The sequence below is a fragment of the Branchiostoma lanceolatum genome, chromosome 1 (assembly GCF_035083965.1).
Source record: "Branchiostoma lanceolatum isolate klBraLanc5 chromosome 1, klBraLanc5.hap2, whole genome shotgun sequence".
NCBI classification, from domain to species: Eukaryota; Metazoa; Chordata; class Leptocardii; order Amphioxiformes; family Branchiostomatidae; genus Branchiostoma; species Branchiostoma lanceolatum.
The window spans coordinates 17,847,297-17,862,900 of NC_089722.1; the positions used below are offsets into that span (position 1 = coordinate 17,847,297).

Consider the following 15,604-nt stretch of genomic DNA (forward strand, 5'->3'; position numbering starts at 1 on the left):
TATGAATAAAAGCTGATGAAGGTGAATTGTGTATTTAGCGAGTATCTATTCTCACGTATCCTCCATTATAGTAAAAAAAAAGTTATCTTACCATTCAGCCTGACTAAATCGCGCTGCGAGCGGCCCGCCCGACAGAGTAGGGGGTCAATGACCCCCGGCCAGAGATTGTGTAAACACAGGCTTTATCACTATTCAATGGCGTTGATCTACGGACAGCATGATCAATCTTTTTTTGCAACGAAACGCAGAAAATCATAGTATATGATATAATCTGACCGACCACCCTAAGGCCAGCACTATTTACGAGCTTAATCCAAGGTTCTGAGGCTCATTTGTAGAGTCTACTTTTAACTGGGTCGACTAGTGGAAAATCCGCCAGAAGGGCGCTATGTAATTAGGCTACCGTACAGCATGCTTCAAGACGACTAAGAGTTTTGCCTGAGGCTTCCAGAACAAAAAGAGTGACATTCCATGTCAGACTGATGCGTGTGGAGATTCAGGTAACATTTAGATCCAGGTAGTTACAGCGTGCTGACAACAGGTGTGGCACATTGTCCTGGTCCTGGAGTCAGAGTAAGGTAAGAAAGACTCAATGTTTAGAGAACAGTGTGATATGTGTTCTGTGAACAGTGCTCTGCTCAGAGAATGTTATAATCCGGACACTCTGAGTCATTCCACTACAGTACCTTCTGGAGACATTATGTTAACCTTGCTTTAAAAGATAGTATAAGTTAGGTCATAGGAATATTGTATTGTATCTTTTATGTAGTCTTTCTTCTTTGTATATTGTATCATATTGGCCAGGTGCCTGAAATAAAGTTGAAATGAAAAAAAATGATATCAACGCTTGGACCTTTGCAAGATGTTGATTTTGTATCCGCACTACTAATCCTAAAAAGCGTTTCAAAATCCTCTCTGACCTATAGTGGTCGTCGCAAGACTACGTGTACTGCTACTTGAAGAAGTAGTAGTAACCAAGGAGGTTATGTCCCCTAGAATACTGTATCTATAAAACGTATAATGTCATATCTTTTGCAAGCACAAGATGCGAAAGAAAAGAAACTAAAAGTAGGTCACGCAAGCCTAAAATCTCAGTGATCAACATGTGATGTTCACTTGTGTATGCCCTCCAGGCGCTGGGATTGGAGCACAATGGTTTGGCCTATGTCGCCTAGAGAAAGCTGTAAACTGAGACCAAAATTGCTGTTTGTGCTCTGTTGTCACGCTCTCTTTACAGGTGAAAATGAGAACTTTCATGAAGTAACAGATCAATTTTCAAGATACCCTGGCACCATTTGAGGTCTGGCCGGGCAAAAGGATATCTTTGCCGCCTGGATATTCTTTGTTACTTGGTAGTAGTTTGCCAATCGCGTAAACGTACTAACGGGTGCCAAAGTTTCTGTCCCGAAGAGAGTTTAGCCAAAGTACAGAAGACTGGGTGCCAGGGTACTTTCAAGAGGAAAGGGCCTAGGGGAAGATTTATAATCGAATTGCTTTTTTTTAGCTCAGAACGGTAAAAGCCGGAGACGTGGTGACACCTCCGTTAAGATGGCGTCCTGCGCTGAAATGAAAGCCCCGCCCTCCGCGGAGGCTACAGTCGGCGGGGTCTTTCCGGACGAGATCGCTGTTATCAAAGTAAGAAGACGCCTTTCTAGAATATCAATCAGAACTTCGTGAATTTTTTTTTAAAACTTTATTCAGATAATCAAAAGATTCAATACAGAAACATGAAACAAAAGAATACAGTTGTACATTACGCTAACAAATGAGTGTGCAACATTTAGAAGATCGGCTTTGTGGTGCTCCAGCGGCCATATAGTCAGACTATCTATATCTATATCCGTATAGCCAGTATAACCCAGTTTACCTTTTGTATATTTTCTTGTCGTTTAAATCATACTTTTACATCAAGGGTTACAAAAATTCAATTTTGGTCGCTGTACGGTCGCTTAGCGATCTAGTGAAAAGGCTGCCTAAGACAGTTTTGAGTTCAACGTTTTTTATTTCCACAGAAGCATGCCCAAAATGACAGGCGCCGTCGGCTGAATATTGCAATCACAGCGGCAGTCGTCGTGATGGCTGTTGTGATGTTAGGCGCCATACTGATGAGTACCCGTCTCTCACGACACTCCGTGGTCACGGTGAGCAATCCATTCTTTCTTATTTTCTTTTTACCCGCTTTCGTTGTCAACATATTTCGCTCAGGTTTGTTGTTTGAATATCCATTTGACAAGAAGGAACGCATACGAATTAAGATTGTTGACACAAATGTGCCATAATTCAAAAATTAAATTTATGATGCTGCAATTTAAACGAAACCCTTGCGTTAACAACAGCAATTTGATACGTCACAATGCATCATGATAACGTGTAATCAGGTTTTTAGAGCCGGACTTCTTTCCTCTGCAGTGTTCGCTGAACTTCTGGACGGGAAAACAGCTCTTGCATGAGACCGTTCAGACCGACAGAGACGCCGGGACGGACGCCTTCTACACCGAGGGGTCTACAGGGGGAGGTGCGGTCATGTATGACCATCACAAGGTAGGTGTGCGTTCGTTCATAACAGGGTGCGTTTCTGTCGACACCAGCCAATGCATGTATCTACCAAAACGTCGGCACACAAAAAAGAAATAAAACGCAAAAACAATTGTTTAGTTTAGAAGTAGCGATAGTTGATGAAATGAACTTTGTGTTTATTTCATAACTATGTACTTATTATTATCATTATCTCATTTCCTTGTTTTCTTGCAATTAGCCTCCAGGCACTAATTTGCGATAAAGTTATCATTATTACTTGTAAGCATGGTACAATTAAAGGTATGTCCTTGTAGCTCAGCTTCCCAGTTGAGTTTCTGGTTCCAATCAGTTGGTAACTGGGAGACCCGATTCAAATCCTGGGACAGGACATCCTGGTTGGGGCTGCACCCGTCTTTCGGAAGGGACGTAAAATGGGTCCCGTGTTTAAGAAGTGTCTCGAGTATGTTTTAGAAGGGAAATAGCGATTCCTCCCTATAGAAATATACCCTGCCACAGAAACAACAAGGAATATTGCTGACCCATGTGCTACTAGGCACTGCAAGGTGAAAAGCAACGCACTAGTTAGAAACCCATATCCATCAGCAACTTCATTTCAAAAACAACTTATTCTTTTCTTTTCAGCTGATGAAAGCATTCAAGCTTTCACGAAGTAAAACTTGCTTCATCATCGATGAAACACCAAAGGAGAAAGATGGCGTGAAGGAGACTGCAAAGGAATTGGAAGAAAAACAGGTATCATGAAAGACAGCTTCAGTCAGATATGCCTGTAAAACATGTCGGTATCGTAATGTAGCTCATCTCAAAGGTTTCACAACAGAAGACATGTTGTATCATGGAGTTCCATGCAGACAAGGCATGCTCAAATCTGAGATATTCAAAACAAATCAATTGCAAGTAACTAAATTCGCGATTCAGACAGTACCTTTCATCTGTGACTGACGAAAGGTTGTTGATGCTATCTGAAACGTCTGACTTTTCAGAGAATGTATCAAGTTGCTTGATTTATTTTGTATAATGTAATGTTCTTCCTGGATATCTAACCTTTACTGGCGCTCAAATATTTTGATTTGCATTCAGGACGGCTCCGTGCAGTTTGCTCAGACCGGAGGCGCCCTGCTGATGTCTGTGGATGCAGACCGGCCGGACCGGCCCGTACTGAGTGAGAAACTGGAGAACTTCTGTGGACAACTGGAGCCGCGCTGGGCTAAACTCACCCCGGCTACTGAGGAAGAGCAGGAAGGAGACAGAGTGGAGATCATCATGCCTGCCGGTAAGACAGCCGTAGCAGAAATCTACATCTAGATTCTATGCTTATCGTATCCAGTGTCTATTGCATATCCACCCGGAAAATAATACTAGTAATTTTCAACTCAATAATCGTTTAAATTTCCCAAATCACAGACGTACATAAGCAGGGGAGAGGACCACGTGCCTCCCTCTGAATAGAACACGGCTTATTACGCTTTTAGAAGAAAATTATTACATATGTACACTTAGTCTATTATAACGTTACATGATTATCACATTATCTGTAGAATATTATTTCTCGCTGGACGGTTCGTTAATTAAGGGTTAATGACCCGCCCCGAGGTGTATATGGTGTCATAACGCCTGGTCATGTGCTATAACCACCGAATAAAACCACCGAGTGAGCGAAGCGAACGAGGTGGTTTTATGAGGTGGTTATAGCACATGACCAGGCGTTATGACACCATATACACCGAGGAACAGGCGGGTCATTAACGTAATTATCACATAGCCTATCCAAACTGACCCATATAAGAGAGAAAAATTTCTGTATAATACATAGATTCTTTATTTAATACTATACATGTAAAATCAATCCATTGTACATATGATCTTCATATAATCCAATGTAAACAAGCGGTGACTTGTCTTCGAGCCCACACGGTTATAAATTGACAGGTTGTTAGACGCCTAGGTGTGGTAAGAATCGTACATGTTTACCTCCCCTTTGCCGCAAGTTGTAGTTTCCCCGGATAATTATTACTCAAGCCGGAAAAAAATCCCACAGAAGCGTACACATATCGAGCCGAGATCATTGTAGGTACAAACCTGTAAGAATTTGGGCGATTTTGACCGTAATTCTTTCGATGCCAACACATCGGTTTCGGGAAGTTACGTGTTCGTGACTTGGGCCATGGGGAGGGGGGCGTTTGTTTTGAACAAGACGACATCACTTTGCCAGTAATATTTTTAATTTTCGTCAGGTAAACCCCCTCAGAAACGTGAACATACCGGCCTGGGGTCCTCTTGGGTAGAAACGTAGGAGGTTTCATGGGCGATTTCTTTGTCTGTCATGATTTGCTACTTCGGGAAATACAATGTGATGAGTGGGGAGGGGACTCTGTCAGTCTGTGTGCCCGCTGCTTCTTGTTGGTCACACTCGTCAGCTTCCTTGCCCCTCAACTGCTGATGAAGTATGTCCCTGGGCGTCTTCCCTAACTTCCCATGACCCGAAAACTGACTCTAAGTCGGCGTCTGACAGTTCCTCGACGAAAAACTGTGGTACTCTTATGGCGGACGTTCGAACGCGTTCTGCGAACGATCGCCTGATCTGGGCCGGTTCCACTTTGACGGCGGGGGTGTGAAAAATATTGTTTTTAGTCCTTCCGTTTGAATTTTACTTGAATTGAATTTTTTTCCTTTTTTCGTGAATTCTTCATGTATTCTCAGGACATTTGGGGGAATTTTAAGACAATTAAGATATTTTAAACAAGGTTAAGAAAAAGATTCATCAAAAAGATACCCCCATCTACAAAATGCAACGGTTTTGTTATGTCATGACGTCAATAAGTGGTGTGTTATGGCGTGATAACAGACCACTTATTGTGGGCAATGGAGGCTTCTGATTGGTCGACGCCATCTACCTATGTGATAATTGTGTTTGTTTTTCTTATTAAAAACAATAAAATGTACATAGGCAGGGGAGAGCACCGCGTGCCTCTTCCTCAATAGGATACGGTTTGTTACACTTTTAGAAGAAAAGCAAATTATGAACATCTGTACAAGGACAAAAACAAAACTACCCTGCTATTCATTATACCATAGAAGTGAACGTGTTGTATTCTAATGAAAATGAAATGAAACAGGAACACGGTAGCTACATATGTATATACGGATGGATACGAAGCTAGCTCAAGCAAAGCACCAATAATTAACAAATAACCCAAGGATTTCACGAGTGACGTAGCCTGGAATCCAAACCTACTATATCTCCCAAGTCCCCTCTCCCTCTCTCTATTTGCTGAGAGGGAACTCGGAAGCTATAACAGGTTTGGATACCAGGCTACAAGTGACGCTCCTCTTTTAGGTCCTGTAACGGACGATCATCGGGACAAGCGGGGCATCATAATCCGCATCGTGAAGTGTGGTGACTCGTACTGCGTCGTTGTCATCATCTATGGCGTTGAGGAGGGAACTGTACCGACGTCGGAGGAACACTTGCTCAAACCTTAGATGAAGGATGCACCATTTATTTTGCACTTTCTTTGTCATCCTCGTACTATTTTGAATAGTTAAACTATAAATAAACGCCATTGTATTCTTGTTGTGCCGCAATAAACTTTTACAATGTAAAGAAAAAAAAGTGGGCGTCTCTTATATACGTGTTGAGCATTTGTGTATGCATATGTGTGTTTGTGTGTGTATGTGTTTGTGTGTGTGTGTGTGTGTGTGTGTGTGTGCGTGTTTGCGTGTGTACATGTGTGTGTGTGTGTGTGCGTGTGTGTATGTGTGTGTGTCTCTGTCTGTGTGTGTGCACGTTAAAAAAACCCAGCACACTTGACAAGAATAGGGGTGTCCCGACGTGCTTGAATAAATTTCTGAGGGCATTTAAGACTCATGTCTTCTCTTAAGTCAAAGACTGATTAATGAAATCGTCAATCGCCGTCATACACATGAAGTGGTGCCGTACAAGTTTTCCTTGCAAAATCGCTGGATGTCGCTGTTACACGGACGACGCGGCAAGGGACAAAGCAGAAATGATTAAAGGATGTGTTTTGTTTTGTCTCTAAGCCATGTTGCTGTGAACGTTTCTACATTACCGGCTGCCATTTCCCATTTAGATGTCTTATGCAGTTTTTCTTTGATAAATTTTGACAAGATCACATTTCGAACTTAACATGCCGCCCCCCGTCCTAGTGATCATTCTTGAGTTGTCCCTAATGAGATACGAAGACGTCATAGAATGCCATGGTTATAGATAGAACGGGTTATCAGGTGCGATATCACTTCCGGGTGCACGAAACCCATGCCTCGCTCTGTCACTCGCGGTAGTAGTCGGCTTGATAACGGGACGAGAACTTGGCCGGTCACGATCACGAGAACAACACTGGGGACTGCCGTCCGTCCTGGGTCAGTCAATCTTTTGAAATTGTGAGGTTGTTTCCCAGTCGCGAGAAAACATCACTGAATAGACCACTGACACTAGGCCGTCACAGCAATGCGGGATTCACCAAAACACCATCGGAAAGGTATCTATATTTCAGTACATTAAGTTCTTAATATGTATATCCTCTATTCCTCTGTGTGTAAAAAAGTATTAGTCTTTTCTTGATGGTGCTTGTACAGTGTCTGTGTAGTCTACACGCGTATAAGCTGACGTGAGAACGGATAGAAAGCAGACAACTTTTCATTCACGTCACCGTCGCCCGACATGTACAAGGCCGGCGTTTCGTCTGGTCCGGCAAGTTATGTTGGGCTATTCCATCCCGCTGGCGGGCGTTAGTCTTTCTTCTCAGCCTTTCTTTAATATCATTCTTTAACATTTGATTAAGTCTATTTCAGAGTTTATTCTTTACTAATCTTCACCCAGTAATAGTTTTGTGACCAACAATCCCGACGAATATGTAAAAATGAAAATATTTTTTTCGCAAATCATGATGATCATTGAAAAACGTGTTTTGCCGCTTAAAGTCCAATGAAACTATTGCTTTTTCTGGGAGAACAGATAGGTTATTTTCTTGCAGGACACTCATAGCACACGTGGTGACAATAACTGAAAAATTCCCGTGGTCTTTGAAGAAATATGTCCAGTATCTAAGAATAGACTGAATTGACTAAGGCTAATAAGGCTAAGGAAAGGTACCGGAAAAAATGATAGATTGATAGTGAAGCACTGAGGGGAGCGGTGTGTTTGTTTCGAAGCCCCCTGTTTCACGGTATGCCATGCAACATTACACTTTCGTACAGCAAAACTAACAAAGAGTTCATCATACATTGCCTGGGGCGCCATTCAGGCATGCTGACCTCTCAACCCCTTAAAACGTACCCACAGAGCGAGTACATGTCGGCGAAACACACACGTTACACAGTTTGCAAGGAACGGAGTCTTGACGGTAGGCAGTTAAGTTTTCTTCTCACAGACTTTTAAAGCCTGTAGCCTAGAAAACAGCCATCTTAAATTTCGAAGCATACTTTGTCAGTGTACCGACGGGTGGCGCAAGTGAAGTAAAACCATGCTGGCTTTCTGGCTTTGGCTTACTAGACTAGTACTTAGGCAACGTAGTTGTATTGTGTAGTACAACTCGGCCGTTAGATATGTATCATAAACAATATGGATGGCCTCGGGGATGAGAGGATGTGGCTGATGTTCCCGGCTTGTTTTGTTGCCGCCACTTTTAGAAGATTGAATGATACCTGGGTCGGTATATAATTGTACATATGTACACTCATTCATTCACTCCCTCACTCACTCACTCACACACACACTCATTCACTCACTCACCGTCAGCTCGCTTGCTCTCTCGATCTAACTCATCCACTCACTCACTTTCTCACTCTTTCTCTTTCCTTTGCTCCTGTTTTGTTATAGACTTTCTTAAAATCTGGCGTGCTTTTTCTTGTTCCCGAGTGAGCCCCTCTGTCTAAGCTTATAATCCTATATACTGACGGCATACCAAGGCAAATAAGCTTACCTGAAGCAAGTCTGTGTTAGTCGTAAAGGTACCTTTTTACTAAGACCGTGATTGCATTAGCACATTAGCTTTAGGGTGTGTGTTCTTGTTATTGCGGTAATTGATTTTAGGCTTGTATGAAACAAAAATGAAACTACATAGTGGCATTTGACTGTGACTGTGATCGTTAATCTCCAAGCAGATGTTGGGGTAGACAATCGTAGATTTTTTTCTGACTGGTCGTCTTTTCGGACAGTCCTCTAGATCTATAGGTACCTCATGGCCCAAGAACATAACTTTGAGAAAAGGCAGCCAGTCAGAAAAATTACTCTTGTTCACCCAATATCTACTCGGAAATGAGTGAACCCGTGATAACATGACGTATATCGGAATTTTTCTTGCTTAAGTTAAGAACACGTCAAAGTCACTGAGTCGCGATAAGCCACGGAAGGCACAACGACTAAGTACTTGTTCAAGTGTCAAAAACGTCCGGCTGGCGTGTTCTAATCATATCCAAACACTTGGGTCCTCAAACATAACACTTAAGACTAAACAAGATGGAAAAGGATTGAGCTGACAAATTACTTGACTGGTACTGGGAGTCCTGTACAGAGAGAGAGAGGGAGAGAGAGAGAAAGAGGGGAGGGAGAGAGGGAGAGAGAGAGGGGGGAGGGAGAGAGAGAGAGAGACAGAGAGAGAGAGAGACAGAGAGAGACAGAGAGAGGGAGAGAGAGAGACAGAGAAAGAGGGGAGGGAGAGAGGGAGCGAGAGAGAGAGAGGGGAGGGAGAGAGAGGGAGAGAGAGAGGGGGAGGGAGAGAGGGAGAGAGAGAGAGAGAGAGGGGTGAGGGAGAGAGAGAGGGGGGAGAGAGAGAGAGAGAGAGGAAGGAGAGAGAGGGGGAGGGAGAGAGAGATTTTTCTACTTCAAGTTCAACGTTGTTTGATGATATAAAGCGGAAGGAAACGCAGTTGTATTGGTGAGGTCAACAGCAGAGTTTAGGGTTTCCTCGTGCCGTACCCCTGAACTGTCCCTATCTTGTGGTTATCGTGGAATGTTCGTGTTATCGCGTCTGGCCACATGGCTATATCTTTCCTGGTAGGTAAAAATAGATTCAAGGAAATAGCTATCCCAGATAAGTGAACTTCCCACTTCTCCTATCGCGTTTAACGTTTGTTTTCTGCCTATGGTCACACAGATCTCGCTTAGGAATGTCAGCGGTCAGTAGTCGCGACCTCTGCATTTGTACTTATTCAGCTGATAACATCGACCTCCGGCGTAACATACCAGCTTCTCAGGGAAAGGCGAATAACAGCAGATTGAACAATAGACTAAACGTGAACAAAACGTGAGTTAAGTTAAAATCCCCCCACACCATAATTGATGTATAGGGCGGTGCCGATCCCCGTGGGCCACACTGTGGTGCAATCACTGAAGCAGGGGGCTAGTCCACTGGCAGTGGAGTGTGTTTAACTTCCATACTGTTTCAGGAGTATGTACCATTTTTATAAAGTCTTTGGTATGACTCAATGTGCCTCTTGTCCAGGAGTGTCCTAACCCGGGGCTTGAACCCGGGCCTTCTGATCCAAGTAATTTCAACCAGATGTGGCAAGTACCAGAAGCGCCAGACCACTACACCACAGGGACAAAGTGTGAACTTATAGATTAAACAATGAATCAGCTACAGCTTTGCACGCCACACAGACAGAGCCTTTACGTATGTGTCATAAGCAATATTCATGAAAGAGACAAGTCGCTTCGATTTGACAACGTACAAACCTTACATACAACGAACTGGCGCAGTACTTAGTCTAGTGGGTATATAGTGATCGCTTTGAATTCGGGGAAAATATAAGAAAGAGTATGGTAGATGAACACACACTCAGCTACCAGCGGTCTGTGTGACCCGGAGGAAACGGAGTTGGTCACCATCCCCATAGACCGAAATGAGTGGGAAGAGTTCTAATTTGTTACTTCAACGTCGTTTTCAGACCTTTGTGTATCAATAACGTACAGTGTAAACCTTTCCAGAACCCAGAGACATGGGAGAGCTAGCGGAGATGTCAGTCGGCTCTGGGAACGAGAAGGATGTGCCACAAACACCATCGTCCACCCACCCACTCACAGGTACGACTATGTTGTATGCCTCCAAGCAGATGTGTGGATGTTTGTTTTGTACATATTTGGTCACGACTCTTCGCTTATTTGGTGATGCGTGACTTTAGGCATGTTCGCACTTGATGTCTTTTGTTTATTGTTTATCAAAATTCTCCACACACATGTGGATGGTTTAAAAGAGCAGATGGCATTGCCTTTTCTGCTCTCACACCGGAAACATATACATCATTAGAAATCAACTTGATGTTGATGTATTTTCGTACCATACAGAGTAACGTAACGTATTAAGCGAAAATGCTTACCAATAAAGCCAAACGCGAATATTTGTAGCCTGGATGCCAGACTCGCTTGCTTTAATCCGCTAGCAGATTAGCGATCATCGGTGAAGCGAACTGAGGCTCATTGCTACAAGTCTGGCATCCAGGCTGATACTTAGATATCATCTTCTGGGTCCAATATACTACCCTCGTCTGATAACTTGGATGAAATTGTGGTCATACGCGTTGATATGACGAATATGATGCCCTGATCATGGCAATGACTCTCCGTACGCTCTCTTACTCCCAGAACCACATGATCATCACCATGACAATCACGATTGCAGACACAAATTGAAGCACATACTGGAGAGACAGGTGGGTTTATTTTACAACTAGAATTCACATTTGAAATAGGTTTCATGTGGGTTTACATGTACAATTGCAGCAATTAACATCCCTGTGGAGTGTTTCGGTAAAATTATTTGGCACCCACCAAAAGTGTTCCTTTTTTTCATATTCCTATGTGTTACATTTCTCAAACGGATATTTCAGTTGTGACAAATGTCATTTAGAAAAAGAGGAGCTTAAATGGATAGGCAGCATGAAAATAAGACGTTAATTTGTATCATGAATGAGAAACTGCGATAATGCCTTTGTGCAAAACCAAGGAAGCTAAAAGGGTCTTTAAAAATCTTCTTAGTTAAATGAGAGGGGTCTCATTTTCGTGCCGTACGCAACGAAACTAACTGCAGTATATGATTGTTCCGCCAGTCTGTGCACATAACCGTTTTCGTGTCGCATGCTACGAAACTAACTGCAGTACTTTGTTGTTCCGCTAGTCTGTGCACATCACCGTTGTGGTGCTGATCCTGCTGGACACGCTCATCGTCATCCTGGAGCTGCTGATCGACGTGCGCGTCATCAAGCTGTGCCCGGACCCGCCCAACGTCTGTGTTCCCCCCGCCCGGGCGACACACAACGGGACGGGCCACCTCAACTACACGTACCCGGCTACTCACGGTACGGGGCACGCGGGAGGGGCGCTGAATGTTACATCTCTGTATACAGGTAAGAAAGCAGTAGTACTACATGTTTGTCTGAAGTTATACGACGTGTATTTACATAGATATGAGCAAATTTACCACCTCAACTACACGTACCAGGCTACTACTCATGGTACTGGGCACGCGGGACTTTATGTTACTTCTTTGTATACAGGTAAGAAAATGGTACTAGTAGTTCTGCAAGTTTATCCAAAGGCATGTGGCTCACAAATTGACATAGATTTACACAAATTTACCTCGTCAACTACACGTACCCGGCCACTCACGGTACAAGGCACGCGGGAGGGGCGCTGAATGTTACTTATGTGTATACTGGTAAGAAAACGGTAATCTACATGCAGATGGAGCGGTCTATTGGGCATGGGCAAGGGTCGCCTCCCGCTACCCACCAGAATGCCTGCACCGCTTTGGATTACTAGTATACCACCATTCCACTAGGATAGGGCGGCGAACTCGCTGCGACCTAAATTTTGACAGTGAACGAATTTTAAAGGTAAAATCGAATATTTTTATGCTTGTGTGTTGTGGCGTCTTTTCAGTCATACTTTTACGTTTTGCATAATATTCGTTCATTTATGCCAGGTTTAATGTGTCATAGTAAATTCTTGTTTGCTCCCTTGAATTATTGTTGATTACAACTAATTGTATGGTGTACGAATAGGTGGCAAACGCTGGAATCTGGACCTTCGTTGATTTGTTCAGCCTATAAAATTTGTGATTAGTTCATTTACAAAAATAAAAAGTGAAAGTTTGCAACGGTCTGTTTTACAGGGCTGGTGACGACAGGTGCGCCTGATCATCACGTGATCGACGCAGGGGATCACGGGACAGGTGGACACGAGGGCTGCCATCATGTGTTTGTAGAAGTTCTTCACGTCGTCAGCATCCTCATCTTATGTACGTATTTGGTTTCTTGATTCTGGCACCTTTTTCGTTTTTTATTTTCTACTCACTTTGTTGAAAGTTCAAGTCAGTAGAATTTTGTTTCAGGCCATAAGTGTGAAATTTGGAGTGTCCTCGCGATGATGTAGAAATGAAAAGATGTGTTGGAACTTAGAATGGCCATTAGCGACCATGAATCTAGTGATGGTGATAATGATTTGTGATGATGATGATGATGATGATGATGATGTTGATGATGATGATGATGACGATGATAATAGTTATGATGATGATGATGACGACGACGACGAAGACGACCACGATAACAATGTTGATGATGATGATGATGATGATGATGATGATGATGATGATGATGATGATGATGATGATGATACATTTGTCTGATTTCCAGGTATCTTCGTGGTTGAGATCGCGCTGAAGATCTACGTGGACCGTCTGGAGTTCTTTAAGAACGGTTTCCACGTGCTGGACGCGGTGGTGGTGCTGGTGTCGCTGGGCCTGGACATCGCCTCGCTGGTCCACCCCTCCGCCTTCACGGACGCGGGCGGGCTCCTCATCCTGCTCAGGCTCTGGAGGGTCACCAGGATTGTCAACGGTAACTTGTTTGTTTGTATTTGTTTGTATTGCATGCCCGGTAAATCGCCTCATGACGTAACACACCAGGTTTGTACTGAACAATACAAGCTGCATATCCGGACAGAGATATTGTATCCACTCACATCGTGATGGATCCCTGCTCTTTTCGATAAGTGTGGTGGGATCTTTAACGTGCTCAATGTGTGGCTCTCTGCAAACACGGGACCTCCATTAACGTCCTATGTGAGTGAGTGAGTGAGTGAGTGAGTGAGTGAGTGAGTGAGTGAGTGAGTGAGTGAGTGAGTGAGTGAGTGAGTGAGTGAGTGGGTGGGTGAGTGAGTGAGTGAGTGAGTGAGTGAGTGAGTGAGTGAGTGAGTGAGTGAGTGAGTCAGTGAGGTATGCCCCAGAAGATGAAACAGTCACGACTACGTGTCTCTTTTCAGAATCGAGGTGCTTTATGATATTGTATCTTCAGTAAATATCGGGTTGTACAGATAAGAGGCAGACAAGGAGGTTCAATTTGGATTTGAATTGAACATCGATCTCCCTGTGATTGGTAGATCCAACAAGTCTACTTGGCTACTGTATTTAGGAATGCCCACAGACTACTATATATCAATAAACAACGAGTTGGTTTTGTTATTTTTGTCCCCTCAGGCATCATCATTTCAGTAGAAGAAGAGTGGGAACATAAAGTGAACAAACTCAAGCACGATCATCAGCTGGTGGAGAGGGAACGAGATCGCCTCCTGAAGGAAAACGCGCTCCTGCATCAGACGCTGACCAATCACGGCATCGGAATACCAACAGTACCATCCGAACCTGGGGACGAGAACACATGCGAATTCGAGTGGGAATAGTCATACAATACTAAAATACTAGTAAGCATCGGGGTTAGGAGAATTCTTCAACACAACACTGTTATTTTCGCTAGTCTAAGAGAGCAAGAAATGAGGTCTTCACTCGTGGCTTGCCTGGTGAGAAGACGGGGGTCTATCATCTTTATTGCAAATTAATCAGTAACAGATGTCTGGTGTCTCTGGGACCATGAGTGAATATCTTCCTGTTGTTATAAACCAAACATCTTGCACCATCTAGATGTGCTGGCAGCATTGTAACACTGAAATTGAATAAAAGCTTTTCCTTCGTTCACCGGAAATTGTAGGAATACTGCAAATAGTGTATATAAGCAAACGGCTGTTGCAACAGATGATCATACATTTAGTTACTGATGTCAGGTCTTAGTGGGGATAAAAGAGTAGCCTCTACCAGGCTCCGCGGATCGCTGGGAAAATAGTAGAAATCGGCCAAATAGAGTTAATAGTATGCCAGGGGTACGTATACTCCGCTATACAGGGAAGCTCAATAGGCGAACCACGGATGGATGGCAGATTGGACCCTCTCTCCGTAGCTAACTTCACACTATTCACTCTATTAGCTAGGCCAACTTCGACTATTTTTCCAGCCATCCCGCGGGGCCTGGTAGAGGCTAATAAAAGAGACCAAGAAGACTTTTCTTGCATGTAACGTTACATGTGTATCGTTCGTTCGTTCAGACCCTTTTAACGCCTAGTGCCACATAGGGAAACAGGTTCCCTTGCTGGTTCTGTAGCAGGGTACGTTTTAACGGGAAGGGTGTTAGCCCTTCCATTTAACTTGCTCGAGGCACCTCCACGAACACGAGACCTCGTTTTACGTCCCTTCCGAAAGACGGGTGCAGCGCCAACTGAAATGTCCTGATCCAGGATTGTACCGGGGCCCAACTGTGATGCTACTCCAAGTTGAGATATTTGGACATGCATTGCATGCATATCAGTCTTTGTTATTAGGTTCGTTTTGTCTTATTTGATATCAATGTGTTCTGGTGGTCTGTATGATGATGAAGCTGGGTGCTTGATAAAAGGCTGAATCTATCATCACGAAAAATATATAGATGTAGTTGAAGTATATTTCCACGCCCAGCCCCAGTGAGTCGGCTTAACTTATTTTGAGTTGCGTGTTCAGCTGGTGTATCATCGTTTGGGGTAATACTAGCATTTGACTTGATAGTAGATAGATATGTTTGTGCAATAATGTTGTCAGTGTCAACATATTCTGTTACATTCTGTGAATAAAATTTAGCTAGTTCTACGACCTCGTGCCTTCACCAATCATTGTGTCATTAAGTATGGAAAATGTACCATAATTTACATAATTCTACGGTGACATATACTGAAAAATTTGCAATTGAT

At 43.4% G+C, this 15,604-nt stretch overlaps 2 protein-coding genes across 2 annotated transcripts; both read left to right on the top strand.

Moving 5' to 3' along the window:
- Positions 1 to 204: 204 nt before the first annotated feature.
- On the top strand, positions 205 to 6,107 carry LOC136438841 (surfactant protein C-like). Its single transcript, XM_066433842.1, has 7 exons — positions 205 to 578; positions 1,505 to 1,635; positions 2,013 to 2,141; positions 2,410 to 2,541; positions 3,160 to 3,270; positions 3,616 to 3,808; positions 5,873 to 6,107. The coding sequence occupies exons 2-7, from the start codon at positions 1,549 to 1,551 to the stop codon at positions 6,016 to 6,018; spliced, it is 798 nt and encodes a 265-aa protein (XP_066289939.1). The 5' UTR covers positions 205 to 578; positions 1,505 to 1,548; the 3' UTR covers positions 6,019 to 6,107.
- Positions 6,108 to 6,717: 610 nt separating this feature from the next.
- Positions 6,718 to 15,506, top strand: LOC136438847 (voltage-gated hydrogen channel 1-like). Its single transcript, XM_066433856.1, has 7 exons — positions 6,718 to 7,034; positions 10,484 to 10,579; positions 11,138 to 11,205; positions 11,670 to 11,898; positions 12,666 to 12,791; positions 13,189 to 13,392; positions 14,031 to 15,506. Exons 1-7 carry the CDS (start codon positions 7,004 to 7,006, stop codon positions 14,231 to 14,233), a joined length of 957 nt encoding a protein of 318 aa, XP_066289953.1. The 5' UTR covers positions 6,718 to 7,003; the 3' UTR covers positions 14,234 to 15,506.
- Positions 15,507 to 15,604: the final 98 nt, after the last annotated feature.